This window comes from Elephantulus edwardii, unplaced genomic scaffold (assembly GCF_000299155.1).
Source record: "Elephantulus edwardii isolate Elephantulus edwardi_28Jun2011 unplaced genomic scaffold, EleEdw1.0 scaffold00104, whole genome shotgun sequence".
NCBI lineage: Eukaryota > Metazoa > Chordata > Mammalia > Macroscelidea > Macroscelididae > Elephantulus > Elephantulus edwardii.
This window is the reverse complement of record NW_006399854.1, coordinates 8,718,140-8,732,892: the sequence shown is the minus strand read 5'-3', so window position 1 is coordinate 8,732,892 and position 14,753 is coordinate 8,718,140. Positions and strand designations below refer to the sequence as shown.

The 14,753-nt window shown below is 45.1% G+C and overlaps 1 protein-coding gene across 1 annotated transcript in view; it reads left to right on the top strand.

Moving 5' to 3' along the window:
• ESR2 (estrogen receptor 2 (ER beta)) overlaps positions 1-7,900 on the top strand; it is a 60,402-nt gene extending 52,502 nt beyond the window's left edge. The window contains exons 7-8 of the mRNA XM_006891830.1: positions 6,627-6,807; positions 7,720-7,900. Coding sequence (XP_006891892.1) covers positions 6,627-6,807; positions 7,720-7,900 — 362 coding nt within the window. The remainder of the gene's footprint in view (positions 1-6,626; positions 6,808-7,719) is intronic.
• The last annotated feature ends 6,853 nt before the right edge of the window (positions 7,901-14,753 follow it).

Here is a 14,753-nt window from a genome sequence, read left to right as displayed (position 1 = left end):
ATACAAAGGTGTACCTAATCCAGGCCATGTTCTTCTCAATTACTTGTTATGCTCCAGAAAGTTGTACAATGACTAAGGATGACAGAAGAAGCATAGATGCCTTCAAGTTGTGGTGCTGGAGAAGAGTCTTGAACATACTGTGGACTGCCAAGAAAACAAATAAGTCTGTCTTGGAGAGGGTAAAATGAAGTTTCTCCTAGATTAAGCTTTTGAAGCTCAGCCTTACTTATTTTGGGTGTATGGCCAGGAGAGATCTGTCCTTGGAGAAGGACATCATGCTTGGACAGGTGGATGGACAGTGCAAGGGAGGAAGAACCCGGATGAGATGGATTGATACCGTACTGGGGCAATTGGGGTTGGTGTGTTGGAGTTAGTGAGACTGGCACAGGTCAGGGAATGATTCAGACCTGCTGTACATATAGGGTCACTGTCACTATACTTTGCAGGGACAAAATGGCACATAACAACAATAACATACTATGACTGGTTTGGAAGCAGGGGTGGCATCCACTTTCTAAATAACATGCCTCTGGAGACTCTATGAATGTTGATAAATGTCAATGGTTGTAGAGGAGCTTCAGGCCTTTTGTTCATGGGTTCACTGTGACTCGTGCTAGACTCGAAGGCAATCAACAACAACAACAAAGTAGTTAAAAAATATGGCCCCAGGACTTGATGGAATACTAATTGATATGCTTCAAATAATGGAGGCAACCCTGGACGTGTTCACCAGTCTATGCCAGGAAATTTGGAAGGCAGCTACTTCGCTGACTAACTAGAAAATATTCCTCTTTATTCTTCTCAAGAAAGGTGATCCAACACAATGTGGAAGTTATTGAACAATATCACTAAATCACTTGCAAGCAAAATATTGTTGAAGATCATTCAAGAATGGCTATAATTCCAGCTGGGTTTAGAAGAGGCTGTGGCACCAGAGATTTCTTTGCTGATATGAGGTTGTTCCTGGCTGAAAGCGGAGAATACCTGAAGATTATCTACCTGCATTTTGTTGACTATGCAAAGACATTTGCCTTTGTGGATCATAACAAACTGTGGCTAACATGGAAAGAAATAATCCCAGAACATCGAATTCTGCTTATATGAAACCTATACCTAGATCAAGAAATTGGTGTCCAAACAGAGGAAGGGAACACTGTATGGTTTAAAATCAGGAAGGAAATGTGTTAGGATTGTATCCTTTCTCCATGCCTGTTCAATCTGTATGCTGAACAAATCATTTAAGAAGCTGGACTTTATGAAGAAGAATGTAGTTTAAAGATCAGAGGAAGGCTTGTCAATAACCTGTGTTATGCAGTTAACACACCCTTGTTTGCTGAAAGTGAAGAGGACTTGAAACCTTTATACAAAAGAACTATGATTTTCAATATGCATTGAAACTTGACATCAAGAACACAGAAATCCTCACCATTTGGACCAATAAGCAACATTATAGATGGAGAAAAGATTAACGTTGTCAATGATTGCCTCTTACTTGGATCCACAATCAATACTCTCGGTACTAACAGTAAAGAATTCAAAAGATGTAATAGTACTGAGCATGTCTGGGACGTCTCCAAAGTACTGAGAATTTGGGCCATGACCTTTTCAGTCAGTCATTGTGCATTTGAGAGCTGAATAGTGAATAAAAATGACAGAAGAATTGATGCCTTTGAGTAATGGTAATAGAGAAGAGTACTGAAAATCTCATGGACTGTCAAAAGAACAGTTATGCCCTAGAAAAATGCAGCCAGAATGTTTCTTGGAAGCAAGGATGGCAAAGCTTTACTTCATATACTTTGGGCATGTTGCTAAGAGAGACTGTTCTTGGAAAGGGACATCATGCTTGGAAAGGTGGAGGGTCAGCAAAGGAGAGGAAGACCCTCAGAGAGACTGATTGGCACAGTGACTGCAGCATCGGGCTCAAGTGTCGCAGAGATGATGAGGACGGCACAGGATAGGACAGGGTTCAGATCTGTTGTTCATAGGGTTGCTGTGAGTTGTAGTCAACCTGATGGCACCAAACACCACCACCAAAGTAGTGAAAAGAAAGAAGTCGTTAATGCAGCGGAAATCAATATTAGGGAAAGTCGTTCGCAGGGAGTTGTGCTAAGTCCGTCAGTTGCTGCACAAGAGAACGATGGGCAGTCTCTTCCCACTCTATGTACAGCCTTAAAGAACGAGTTAGTAGGGGGTCAGCTCTGAGTTGATTCTGATTTGATGGCAAAGAGTTGAGTTTGCTCTTATTTGATGAGTAATTTGTGTGTTTACTTAAGATATGCATTTTTTAAAGATATGTATGGTTTTTTGTTTTAATTATAAAGATGTGATTAGCTCAAAAATGCAGTAAGTCCAACCTATGTGAATTCAATCACCATCTTCCATGTGTGAATGTTTACTCCATAGCCGGGGCGCTAGATGATGGGGCCGTATGGTAATCAAGATAGACAGAGTTTATGTTCTCAAAGCACTTGTGTCCATTCCAGCTCAGGGTCGGTGGCTGTCAATTATGTGAGGATGAGGCAGCCACCCAGCATTCAGGACAGATGGCACTCACTTCTGGCAGGGTGCATGTTAGAGCTTCAGCAGGGGAATTTAGGTTGGACTTAGGTTGGGCAGACATGGGAGGCTCCCAGAAGGTGTGCATGGCCATATTGGCATCTGAAGGAGGACTAGATGTAGATAAGGAAACAAAGAGGAGATGGAAAAGGAGGAGGAGAGAAGAAAGTGAGAAGGAGAGGAGTCTTAGGAAGAAAGTTGAGCGTGTTGGACACATTACACATTCAATGAAATGCAAGTGGGATTCAGGGCGTGATGTGCTGGGAGCTGAGTCTGGGTCGACAGCTGTGCTGGGTGATGGGGACCTTACTTCAGGGGGACTGTGAAGTTGGGGAAAGAAGGCACGGTGCAGGTGTGAATTCTGGCCCTCCCTGAGAACACATTGAGTCAGGGATGGGCTTGTTTCCTCTAGAGTGGGAGGACGGTTGGGCCAGATCCTCTGGTGGATAGCAGAGGACTTGAAAAGCCATTGTGGAGAATGAGGTGAGTGGAAAAGCTTCTTCTGGACCTGTTTTAAATCTGCATCACCAGGCAGCTCTGGTGGCCTAGTGGCAAGAAGTTGCACTGCATTCCTGAAAGTGTGCAGTTCAAATCCACAAGATGCTTTGCTGGAGAAGAAGGGGAAATCTCCTGTGGCAGTTGGATCGGACTTGACAGTACATAACAATTAGAAAAAAACCTCAACTTTTAAAAAAGTTATAGAAGGCCTCTGTGGGCATGGCCAAGCACTAACCTTCCATAATTATAGTTCTATATGTCACTTGCCTTAGGAAGCCCTAGTGACCTACTTGCTATCCTGAAGGCACACGGTTTGAATCCACCAGCTGCTTCATGGGAGAAGGATGGGCAGTCATCTCCTCTGTGCTTAACTGCATCTGAAAACCCACTGGAGGGTCAGCAGTGGGTCAGTTCTGACTCAACAGCACACAACAACAACAACAACATGTCACTTGCCTTAACTGAAAGAGTTTGAAAATGCTAATGAAAATGGAAAATTGTCAAAACAAACTGCTGGAACAAATGATGGTGTGCCAGCCTCTGTCTTCATTGCAGTGAAAACGTGGCAGTTTTTGTATTGATTTCACCCCCACCACCAGTTGCTTGCTGGCAGGTTGATTCCCATTCATGGCCACCCCAAGTGTGTCAGAGGAGAACTGTGCTGAACAGGGGTTTCCGTGGATGGCCCTTGCAGAAGCAGATCTTTGCTGAAAAGACCTGGCTTTTTTTCTGAGGAATCTCTCTGGGTGAACTCCAGCCACCAACTGTTCGCACTGCCTCATGTCACATATTTTTTTATTTACTCTTACTTTTAAACTGAAAGGAAGCAAAGCACTTGATTACTTCCCTGCTCCAGGAAATCAAGGAGTTGAGTTGATGGCAGTAGCACTGGTGGGGCAGCACGGATAAGTCACATTGTCTCAGACAGTAGAGTCAGAGGACAGTTAACACCAGGCTGGGCAGGAGGCAGGAGCCAGTTCAGCCCGTGGGGAGAACTGTGGGAATCAAGAGAGAAAAAGTCATATGAGCTCTGTCAAGCCAAGATGAAAATCAGAGGCAGAAGGAGCTGTGTAACTGGTCTAAGACCTTGAGATGCTGGATACACCAGCAAGGTGCCACCAACAGTGAGATGCTGAGGACTAGGATGACGTGAGAGTGGGCCCTGCCACAGCTGTCTGCAGCAGGCAGTGATAGAAGAGACTGCAGGAGTGTTACAGCATGTTGTTATTGTTGGTAGGTGCTGCTGAGTTGAATACGACTCATAGTGTATTAACAACGTAACTCACAGTGTATGAACAACAGACCTGAAACCTGCTCTATCGTGTGCCATCCTCATCACTCCAACACTCTTGAGCCCATTGCTGCACTAACTGTATCAATCCATCTCATTGGAGGTCTTCCTCTCTTTTGCTAACCCCCCATCTTTCTAAGCATGTTGTCCCTTTTCTAGGAATAGTCTATCCTTGTAACATGCCCAAAATAATGAGATGATGCTTCACAACTTTTGCCTCCAAGGAGGACACTTGTTGCACTTTTTCAAAGACATATCTCTTTGTTCTTTTGACAGTCTATGGGATATTCAGTTCTTTCCTTCAGCACCACAACTCAAAGGCTTCACTTCTTCTGTCATCCCTCTTCATTGTCCAGCTTTCAGGTGCATAGCTGTTGTTATGTGCCTTTGAGTCACTTGTGACTGACTCATAGCGACCCTGTCTATGTACAAGAGCCCCAAACCCTGCTCTGTCCTGTGCCATCCTTACTGTCTCCGACACACGTACTCCCACTACCCCAATCACTGGATTGATTCATCTCATCAATGGTCTTCCTGTCCTGTGCTGTCCCTCTACTCTCCCATATATGATGTCCCTCTCCGAGGGCTGGTCCCTCCTTGAAACATGTCCAAAGTATGTCAGAAGCTTCAGAATTCTTGACTCCAAGGAGTAGCCTGGCTTCACCCTCTCCAGGATAAACCCGTTTATTCTCTTAGCAGTCCATGGTATATTCAATAGTCTTCTCTAGCACCACAGCTAAATGACGTCAGTTCTCTTTCTATCATTCCTAGTCACTGTCCAGTCCTCAGATGCATAATACACAATTGTGAAGACTGTAGCCCAGATCAGGCACACCTTAATCTCCAGCCTGATGCTTTTGTTCTTCAGTACTCTGGAGAGGTCCCTGACAGCTAACTTTCCCAATGCAATTTGTCTCTTGATGTCCTGGCTGCTGGTGCCAAGAGTGTTGACTGTGTAGCCAACCCTGGCCTGAATCAGGTACACCTTAGTGAGTCATTTGAAGGCATTGGCAAAAAATAAGGCCCCAAGAATCAACGGCATTATCAGTTGACTTGCTTCAGTTAACAGATATAGCCTTGAATGGGCTCACTAGTCTATGCCAGGAAATTTGGAGGACAGCTGTATGGCTAATGGATCAAAAGAGGTCCATATTTGTTCCCATTCCCAAGAAAGACGATCCAACAGACTGTGGAAATTATTGAACAATATCATTAATATCATACACAAGCAAAATACTACTAAAGATCATTTAAAAAATGGCTAGAACAGTACATAGATAGGGAACTGTCAGAAGTTCAAGCAGGATTTAGAAGAGGTAGTGGCACCAGGGATATCATTGCTGATGTCAGATCCATAATTAACACCCTTGGTACCAATAGTCAGGAAATAAGGAGATGCATTGCATTGGGAAAATCTGCAGTTGGGGACCTCTCCAAATTATTGAGGAGTAATGATGTCAGTTTGAAGACTAAGGTGCATCTGATTCAGGCTATAGTCTTTCCAATCACTTGCTATGCATCTGAGAACTGGACAATGAATAAGGATGACAGAAAAAGAATTGAGCTTTTGAGCTGTGGTGTTGGAGAAGAGCACTGAATATCCCATGGATAGCCAAGAGTACAAACAGTTATGTCTTAGAGAGGGGGCAGCTGGAATGCTATTTGGAGGGAAAGATGATGAGGCTTTGCCTCATACCGTGGGCATATTGCTAGGAGGGGCTATTCCTTGGAGAGGGGCATGATGGGTGGAAGATCGGCAAAGGAGAGGAAGCCCCTCAACCAGGTGGATTGACATGGTAACTGCTGCAGTGAGTGCTACTGTGTCAGGAAGTGTGAGATAGAACAGGGCTCAGATCTGTTGTTCATAAGGTCACTATGAGTCATACTTAACGGCACCTAACAACAACAAACTCCTTTTAGATGAAGGGCTTTCCTAGTGGGGAATGGATAAATGATCTCACTTTCTTACCATCTCTAGGTGTGTCTTTGTCTGCAATAGTTTGAGATGGCTGGGGACCTTTGCTGTGGCAGCAAGGTCGCATCCTAGGCCTGGCGGGCTCTGCAAGGCCACTGAGCCAGGTCTCTGAGCCCATTCCTTGTAGTGCTGACTCACAGCATAGCAGGGCTTGGGGAGGCGAAACCATGCTGTTAAGATTCCGTGACATACACTGATGCCCTAAAACTCAGGTCACTCTGGGCTCCTTTTTGGAGAACATAGACATACTGTAGCAGCTCAGCATTCGACACGGGTTCATCTCCTGTGGCTTTCTCCTCTGACCAGGTATGTCCCCGTTAACTGCAGCAACGCAGGAGACGGAGAGCAGCCAGAAGCTGACTCACTTGCTGAATGCGGTGACCGATGCGCTGGTCTGGGTGATCGCCAAGAGCGGCATCTCCACCCAGCAACAGTCTGCTCGCCTGGCCAATCTCCTGTTGCTGCTTTCTCACGTCAGGCATGCCAGGTACAGATCCCGAGAAGGGGGCATGCTCAGAGGAAGGGGAGAGCTTTGGGGAGTGTTTTAAAAGTTGAGGTCAAGAAGGTGTAGCTGTGTTCTTTAAAGGCAGATTTTTTTTTCTAGTTTGTGGACTTCATCTACACTTAGTAAGCACTGGAGCCGACAGATTGTTTATGGGGTCCTAGCAGAGACAACTTACCCTGACACACATGGGCCCCCTTGCCCCACCAGGGCTGAGGCTCTCAGGGTCGCGTATGAAGACGTACGTGCTCCTAGATTTCTGAGTGATGGAAACGCCTCCACCTGCCTCACTGTTCCCTTTTATATCTTACATATTTTTTAAAAGTATTTATCTTATTGTGGTATTTATGTTAACAAAGCATTTTCCATTTTAAAAATCTTCATATTCTGTGACAATTATGTTCATCCTGATGTCCAACAATCACCTTTAACCCTTCCCTTCCCAAAATTTTTCATCACCCTTAATGTGGTTACAGACTGACCATTTCCAGAACAAATGCGATTGGTCATTGTGCCATGCTGTTGTCCTGTCTCAAGGGGAGGGTATTGAGGGAGTGGAGTGTCAGAACCTCAAAGCAGAGGGCTCTGGGAAGTGGTAGTGGGGATCAGGGGCTGGGCTGGCTCTGGAGGAGCTGGTGGAGGTGGACTGACTCTGGAGGTGCTGGTGGAGGCGGGGTGGGGCTTGGGGGGGTGGACTGACTCTGGAGGTGCTGGTGGAGGCGGGGTGGGGCTGGAGGGGTGGACTGACTCTGGAGGTGCTGGTGGAGGCGGGGTGGGGCTTGGGGGGGTGGACTGGCTCTGGAGGTGCTGGTGGAAGCGGGGTGGGGCTGGGCTGGCTCTAAGCTGGAGGCCCGCTGCCTCTCAAGAGGGAACCTTGGCTCTTTTTTGTCCTTACAGTAACAAAGGTATGGAACACCTGCTCAACATGAAGTGCAAGAACGTGGTCCCCATTTATGACCTGCTCCTGGAGATGCTGAACGCCCACACACTTCGGGGGTACAAGTCCTCGGGGTCGGAGTCCAGTCTGGCAGAGGAGAGGCAGAGCAGGGAGAACTGCCAGACCCCGGAGTCCCTGTGAAGCCCAGTGTGCAGTGAGCCCCACTGGAGGCCAGAGACTGAGTGGCACGTGCAGTGGGGTGCAGTAGGCCGGTCAGCGTTGCCTCTCTGCTGCGTGGTGGCCCCTCACTGCTAAGCCAGGCTCGGCCAAGTACCACCTTCTGTCCATCTCCTCGCCTCCTGTGTTGAGAATCCAGTGAGAAAGTGATACATTTCCTTGTTCTCAAGGGTGGGCACGTGTAAATGCTGTTTATTATCTTGGATGGCCTCATAGGATCTCAGTGTGGTCTCTCTGGTTTTCCATCTCCCCCACTCTTCGGGAAGACTTTGCAATGAATGAATGGTGGGAACCTGACTCAGGAGGGTTATTATTAAGTAGAAAAGGAGAGTGTGTGAACCCTTGTTAAAAAGTGGGCTCATTTTAGTGCAGTCTCTAAACTACCCTAAGAATAGAGCTTGGGATACTTTTGGAGCCACAGTGAATGCCTATGGGAGCAGCAGTCAGAAAATCACACCATGGACTTGCACTGGACCAACCTTCTGGACCTCTTTATTAAAGTGTTAAAGTGCAAGGATGCCGTGGTTATTTTCAGTTGCCCCCTATGCACGTCAAAGTTGGACAATGAATAAAGAATAATGAATAATGGTGTTGGGAATATTGACTATATCATGAACTACTGGAGAAATGAACAAATCTGTGTTGGAAGAAGTCCAGGCAGAATGTTCCTCTGAAGTGGGGATGGTGGAACTCCTTCTCCACGCGTCCCCAGGACAGACCCTGCCTGGAGAAGGGTGCCATGCTTGGCACAGGAGTGGGGAGAGGGGCAGCTCCTTAGTGGCCTGGCACAGTGGCTGCAGCAATGGGCTACTCGTGAGGGAGGTGTGGGACTGACTGGGCAGTGCCTTGTTCTTTTGTACAGAAGCTCTCGGAGTTGGAATGCTTTCAGTGGCACCGAACAGCCCTGTCCTCTGGACCACCTGATGATAAGACTGAAAACCACAATGAGAATGGACCAGTTTCACACACCTACCTCACAGCCTGTGAGGACTGATATCACACATCACTATGACTCCATCAAAGCCCAAAGGGCCTAGACCTAGGGATCCCAGGGGCCCAGCTGAGGCATCCTCCCCCAGACCCTGCTGCCATTTTAACACAGATTACTCTTGATTTGCATTTCGAGAACCTGCTGACCAGTTGGGGAGGCTGCATTTTCATGGGGGGATTTAAACCTCCCAGCCTCAGCAGAAGCCTTCCTTAAAACTCTATCTATTGTCCCAGGATTGTTGTTCTGGCTCCCCAGCCCCACCCCCGTATGGAGAAAGTCCTAGGATTTGTAGGAATGAGGCTCTCTCTGGTCAGTGCAAAGAGCCCTAGTGGCATTATGGCTAAAGCAGTTGGCAGCCCAATGAAAGATTGGCCTTTTGATCCTACCAGCTGCTTCATGGGAGAAAAAGGTGGTAGCCTGTTTCTGGGACAATTATGGCCTTGGAGCCCTGGAAGCAGGTCTGCCTTGTAGGGTCACCAGGAGTCAGAACTGATTTTGAGGCAGAGATTTTTTTTTCTTCTGGTCGGTGTAGGTTGAAGCTGAGGCGGAAGCTACCATCACATTGTCCATCAGGGGAGACAAGGACATTTCTGGCTGTGGATATACAAGGAGTGCTGGTCTGTGGCAGGAAGAGTACACACGCCAGCGTGTCGGTCAACTGACCAGATGATACCACTTGTTAAGCACAGCACTTAAACAAGGCCTGCTTGTGAACTCAAAAACAGTTTAGGGGTGATTATTTAAAAAAGTTTCTTTATGCCCTAGAGTATTTGAAAATATTTTCTTATCAGAACATTTATATGGTGAGTTGAGAGAAACAGAAACTTAGTACAATTAGTTCTTATTCCGAGTGGAAGATGAATTGGATGTGGCAGCAACAGTCACTGTCTAGTCGATTCAGACTCACACCTCCTCTGAAAGAATCCTAACTTGCTTTCTAAAGAGTAAATTTTCCAGAACACTGTGAATGCATAAATGAGTTACATTTTTACACTGGAAACTTGATTTTTGTGATAATGTCTAAAAAGTTACTTTGTGATAGGAGATTAAAAGCATTTTCTTTCTTAAATTAGGTTTACTTTGCCAACACATTCTGTTTTGCAAAGAAATATTTTTATTTAATAAGATTTGGTACATTTTTTAAAAAACTGCTTAAAACCTTGAAAAAGGAATACAAAATTAAGGGAAGGAAATTATGGAAAACACTTAACATTCAGTACTTAAAAAATATTTATGGGGTGCTTCCCGTGTGCAGAGAGGTATTTGTGCCCCACATATTCTTTTTGAACCCTCATAATAGTTACCCCAACTTTTCAGCTGTTGAAACTTGAAAGAGAAGAAATAAACTTACTTGATGTAAATGATAGAGCTCCACAGTCTGACTGCAGTGCGGAAACTGGCTGTACCATTCAACTAGTTTAGAAATGAAAAATATTTTTAAGCTTCACAATCTACACATTAAATTCAATCTAACGTGTTCTGGTTAAGTGGGGTTATGGTCTACTCTCAGCATTCCCCTCTAAATATCCAGAACACCCCTTCACAGTAACAGTTTGCAAACTTCAGAAATAGACGTTGAAGCTCATCTTTTATACTTAAAAAAATTAAAAGTCCGAAGTGGTAAAAGGACCACCTCAAGGTTCTGGTACTACTCACAGCAGAGCCTGGGCCAGGACTGGTGTTGAGCCAGCCGGCCCAGCACTGCTCTGCACAGGACTGGCTCCACAGTGTCCGCCCCTTGAGCCGAAGGGCAGGGTAACGGATACCCTTCGCCTCTTGCTGCACCTTTAGATTCTGTCCACTCATCTTAGGTGAGATCTGCAAGGACCTTTACAGGACAGGAGTGACACATGGGTAAAGAATTCTTTTGTTCCCATCCTCTCCTCCTAGGCTCCTAGTGTACACAGCTGCCCCTTTCCAACTGCTACTGGTTTTCCCAAAGGTGTTTTGAGTATACCCCGTGGAAATTTACCCACATGAAATCGTCCATCTTTTAGATACTTGGCACTTTCCTGTGGAGTTTGGTATACTAATGCTTTTGGAAACACATGCTTTATTCTTTATAGCTCTCAAAGACGCAGGAATTCTGGCTTCAGTGATAAGCTCTAAACTGTGCATTGTTTCTGCAACATATGATCTTTTCCCGTTTTGCTGCTTTGGAGTGAAGGATTTGTGAAATTCCAAGGCTTCCAAGGTTCACTCTTGGGGGTGGTCTCTAGTAGGTGATGGTGGGTTTCCTCTGCAGGCGGGGCAGAGGTTTGAGGCTCCTGCTAACTGTAATGTTACTGAATTGCTTTGTCTGTGGTGAACGTCTAAATGCTGGTCTTGTGTCCCTCAGAGCCTGCTGGTTAGGATTTACCAGCTTTTCAGCCGAACGCTTTGTACTATTAAACCAATTTGTTGATGATCATCATGGGCTTTTAAATTTGGACCTTTTTAGATATCAAAGATTGCTGTTGTGTGAAGGCAGAATCTGTCTTGCCCTCCAGCCCTCTAGATAGTATTTTTCCCTTGGTGTCTCTTTAAAGTTTATAGTACTCTTACAGAAGGAAATGTAACATGACGTAAATGTAATAAAGTGTTTTCCATAAATTTTTTGTTTTCAAATTTTATTTGTTGAGAGCCGAGTATAAAAACTTTCTATAATTAGGCAAAACAAACAGTATTTGCATTCTGTTCTGAATTCTCTTTCAGGTCACAGAGCTTTTGGGGAATTTGATGAAAATCTAGGGGAAAAGCACATGGGCACAAATGTTTGCATATAATTTCTGACTAAATCCAAGGCTTTTTGAAACAGAAACACATAATCATTAGTCGGCTATTTGCAAGGTCGTAGGGATTTATAACCTCAGGCATTTGTGTGCTCAAGTAAAACAGACCACAAAAAGAAAAGTTGTGGCATCTGGAGCCTCAGTCCTTCGGGCAACAGCGGTTCCCTCTGAGGGGCGGTTGTTGTCATATTTCATGTTGTTGTCTGTGACTCAGTGATCCTATGTACAAAAGCTCTGAATTCTGCTCTATCCTGAGCCAATCTCACTGTCTCTTGACACACCTACCCCTGTTAACTGTTATTGTGTCAAAGGCCTTTGTCCTAAAGCAGTGCAAATAATTAATATGCAGAATGGTAATTAAGATATAAACAACTTTGAGCAGCTGTTTCATCTTGCCTCAGTCTGTAAAGGGCAGAAAAGGCCTGGGTCTCTGGCACAACTGTCCTTTGTAGTGGAAAGCAGAAAACAGGGACAGAGAACTCTGGCAAATCAGAACAAAGCCCTCTCCCTAAAATTCAGTGGCTTAAAGGAAAAAGTAGGTATTATTTCCACTTAAAATTCCCTTTGGGGTTAATGTGACCCATGAACAAAGACTGTTTTAGGGAGGAGAAAATGCTTTGTGGTAAAGGCTCCTTTCTCTTCATCACTTCAACAACTGGGTAGCCTGGAATGCTGCACGTGTAGTGCAGACAGGTTCAGGGCCTCTTCCCATAAGAGCTGCTCAGGAGCGACATGTGTCCTCCACGGAGAGGGCACAATATTCACCATCTGGGCTTGTACAGTGATGGGCTGCACTGGTTCTTGTGAGGGGAGCTGTTCCTGGCAGAGGAGAGGAGGGGACTGAGATTGTTGGTAAGTCATCAGTGTTGCCAGGTCCAGAGATGATGGTCAGGAACATTTAGCCCTGGAATTAGGTTCAGTAATTTCTAGAAGGTCTAAGAGTCAGGGGACAGGGCAGCGGAGGTGGGGGTGGGGTGGATGCAAAACAATGTTGAAGACAGTTTCTCACCAAGCAGGAGAAATACTGATGTCAATATACATCTTGCTTAGATGAAAATGGGTGTTAGTACTGGACTTGTCAGTGATGACATATTCTCACAGAAAAATCCCTCTTTTGTGTCTCAAGGAGGTTTATCTTAAACAGGTCAAGACAGGAAGTTAATGGATCTTCCACTGTTTAAGTAACTTTATAATAAGTGTTTCCCCCTCCCCAGTCTGAACAGAATGGCCCTAACCACAGCCATAATCTTAGGAAATCACTTACCCATCCCCCTTTTAAGAAAAAGCTGGCAGTTCTGGTATCTATGGAGAGTAGGACCGTGACTTAGTTCTGACCTCTGTCCCATCTAACAGTCCCCTTTCTTCGCCACTACAAGGTTCTCCCTTCCCCTCCTTTACTCTGATGTTGTCGGTTGCCATGGAGTTAATTCTGACTCATCCACCCACCGTAGATGAGCAAAGCAGAACTTTCCACTAGGGTTTTCCAGGCTCTGACCTTTCAGAAAGATTGCCAGGTATTCCTGTGGAGGAGGGAATTGTGCTGCTAACCCAAAGGCCAGGTCTCTCTAGTCGTTTGAACCTACCAGCGCTCCAAGGGAAAAAGGCAATTTCCTCCTGTGCGACATGGTCTCAGAAACTGACCAGGGGGTCAGCTGAGAGTCCATTCCAACTCCACAGCAATGGCTAATGAGTTAACCTGAGGCACCTCTGGGTTGGGTTTCAACCATCATCTTCACACCTGGTGCAACTATTACGATTAGTATTACTATTAGTAGTCTGGCACTGAAACTTTTGCACCACTCAGAGACTGCCCCTTATTATAAGCCTCTTTTGCCAGCTTTAACAGCCCAGTGCAGTTTTTCTTTTGATACTTAGAAACCAAGTGGCTTTGCCTGATTCCTATTCATTTCCTGTGGAGAGAGCTGAGAAAACACTGGGTGAAATAAACCTGTGCTTTGTGTTTAAGTGCACAAATGCTGTTTCCTTTCTGGCCCTGCCTGCCGCTCCCCCCTCCACTTCCCCGGCTCCCTACAGCAGTTGAAGGTCTCCCACCACAAGGGACGTGATTTAGAGACTGTGATTTACAAATAAGAGGCTCTTCCCTGCAGGCAGGTTGGCTTTTCTAGATCTTCTAAGTGATTCTGAACAATGTTAAATGGAGAGAGTATATGAAAACTTAGTTTAGCACGAAAATGAATTTTTAAAAATAATGCTTGCTCAAATTTAACGGAACAGCAAGCAACAAATGCTGGTGAGGTTGTGCAGAAACTGGAACCCTTATTCACTATTGGTGGGAGTGTAAAATGGTGCAACCACTGTGGAAGGCAGTGAGACACTTTCTCAAAAAGTTGCAAATAGAGATACCATTTGACCCAGCAACTTCACTACTGGGAATATACCCCAAAGAGACCATAACTGACATCCAAGCAGATATATGCACACCCATGTTTATCGCAGCTTTGTTCACAATAGCAAGGAACTGGAAACAACCTAAGTGCCCATCAACAAACGAATGGAGAGAGAAGCTGTGGTATATTCACACAATGGAATACTACACTGCATTGAAAAACAAGGAACTCATGCAATATTATTCAAAATGGGTGACCCTGGAGGACATTATGCTGAGTGTGATATCTCAGTCACAAAAGGACAAATACTGCATAGTGCCACTGTTGTAAAACAGGACTGACACTGGGAGGACAAATACTGCATAGTGCCACTGTTGTAAAACAGGACTGACACTGGGGTTGGGGGGAGACTGAGAAAGATGGGATAAATTATGTATACTGCATTGAAACAGACAAGGGAGAAAACTGTTTAAAAGGGATATGTGATTAAGTATTATTGTCATGACCCAAGTCCAGAGCGAAGGCTGCATAGTGGAGTGGACCTAGGGGGAGGGATTGTAAAACAATGAAAGAATTTTTCTTTTACTTTTCAAAGAGAAGAATGAACTGGGGAGGAGGCGTGGGCAGGGAGAAAAGAGCAACAATGAATGAATGGAAATCCAAAGTCTCTGTAAATTTTCATTTGAATTATTAAAAAAAGGGGGGAG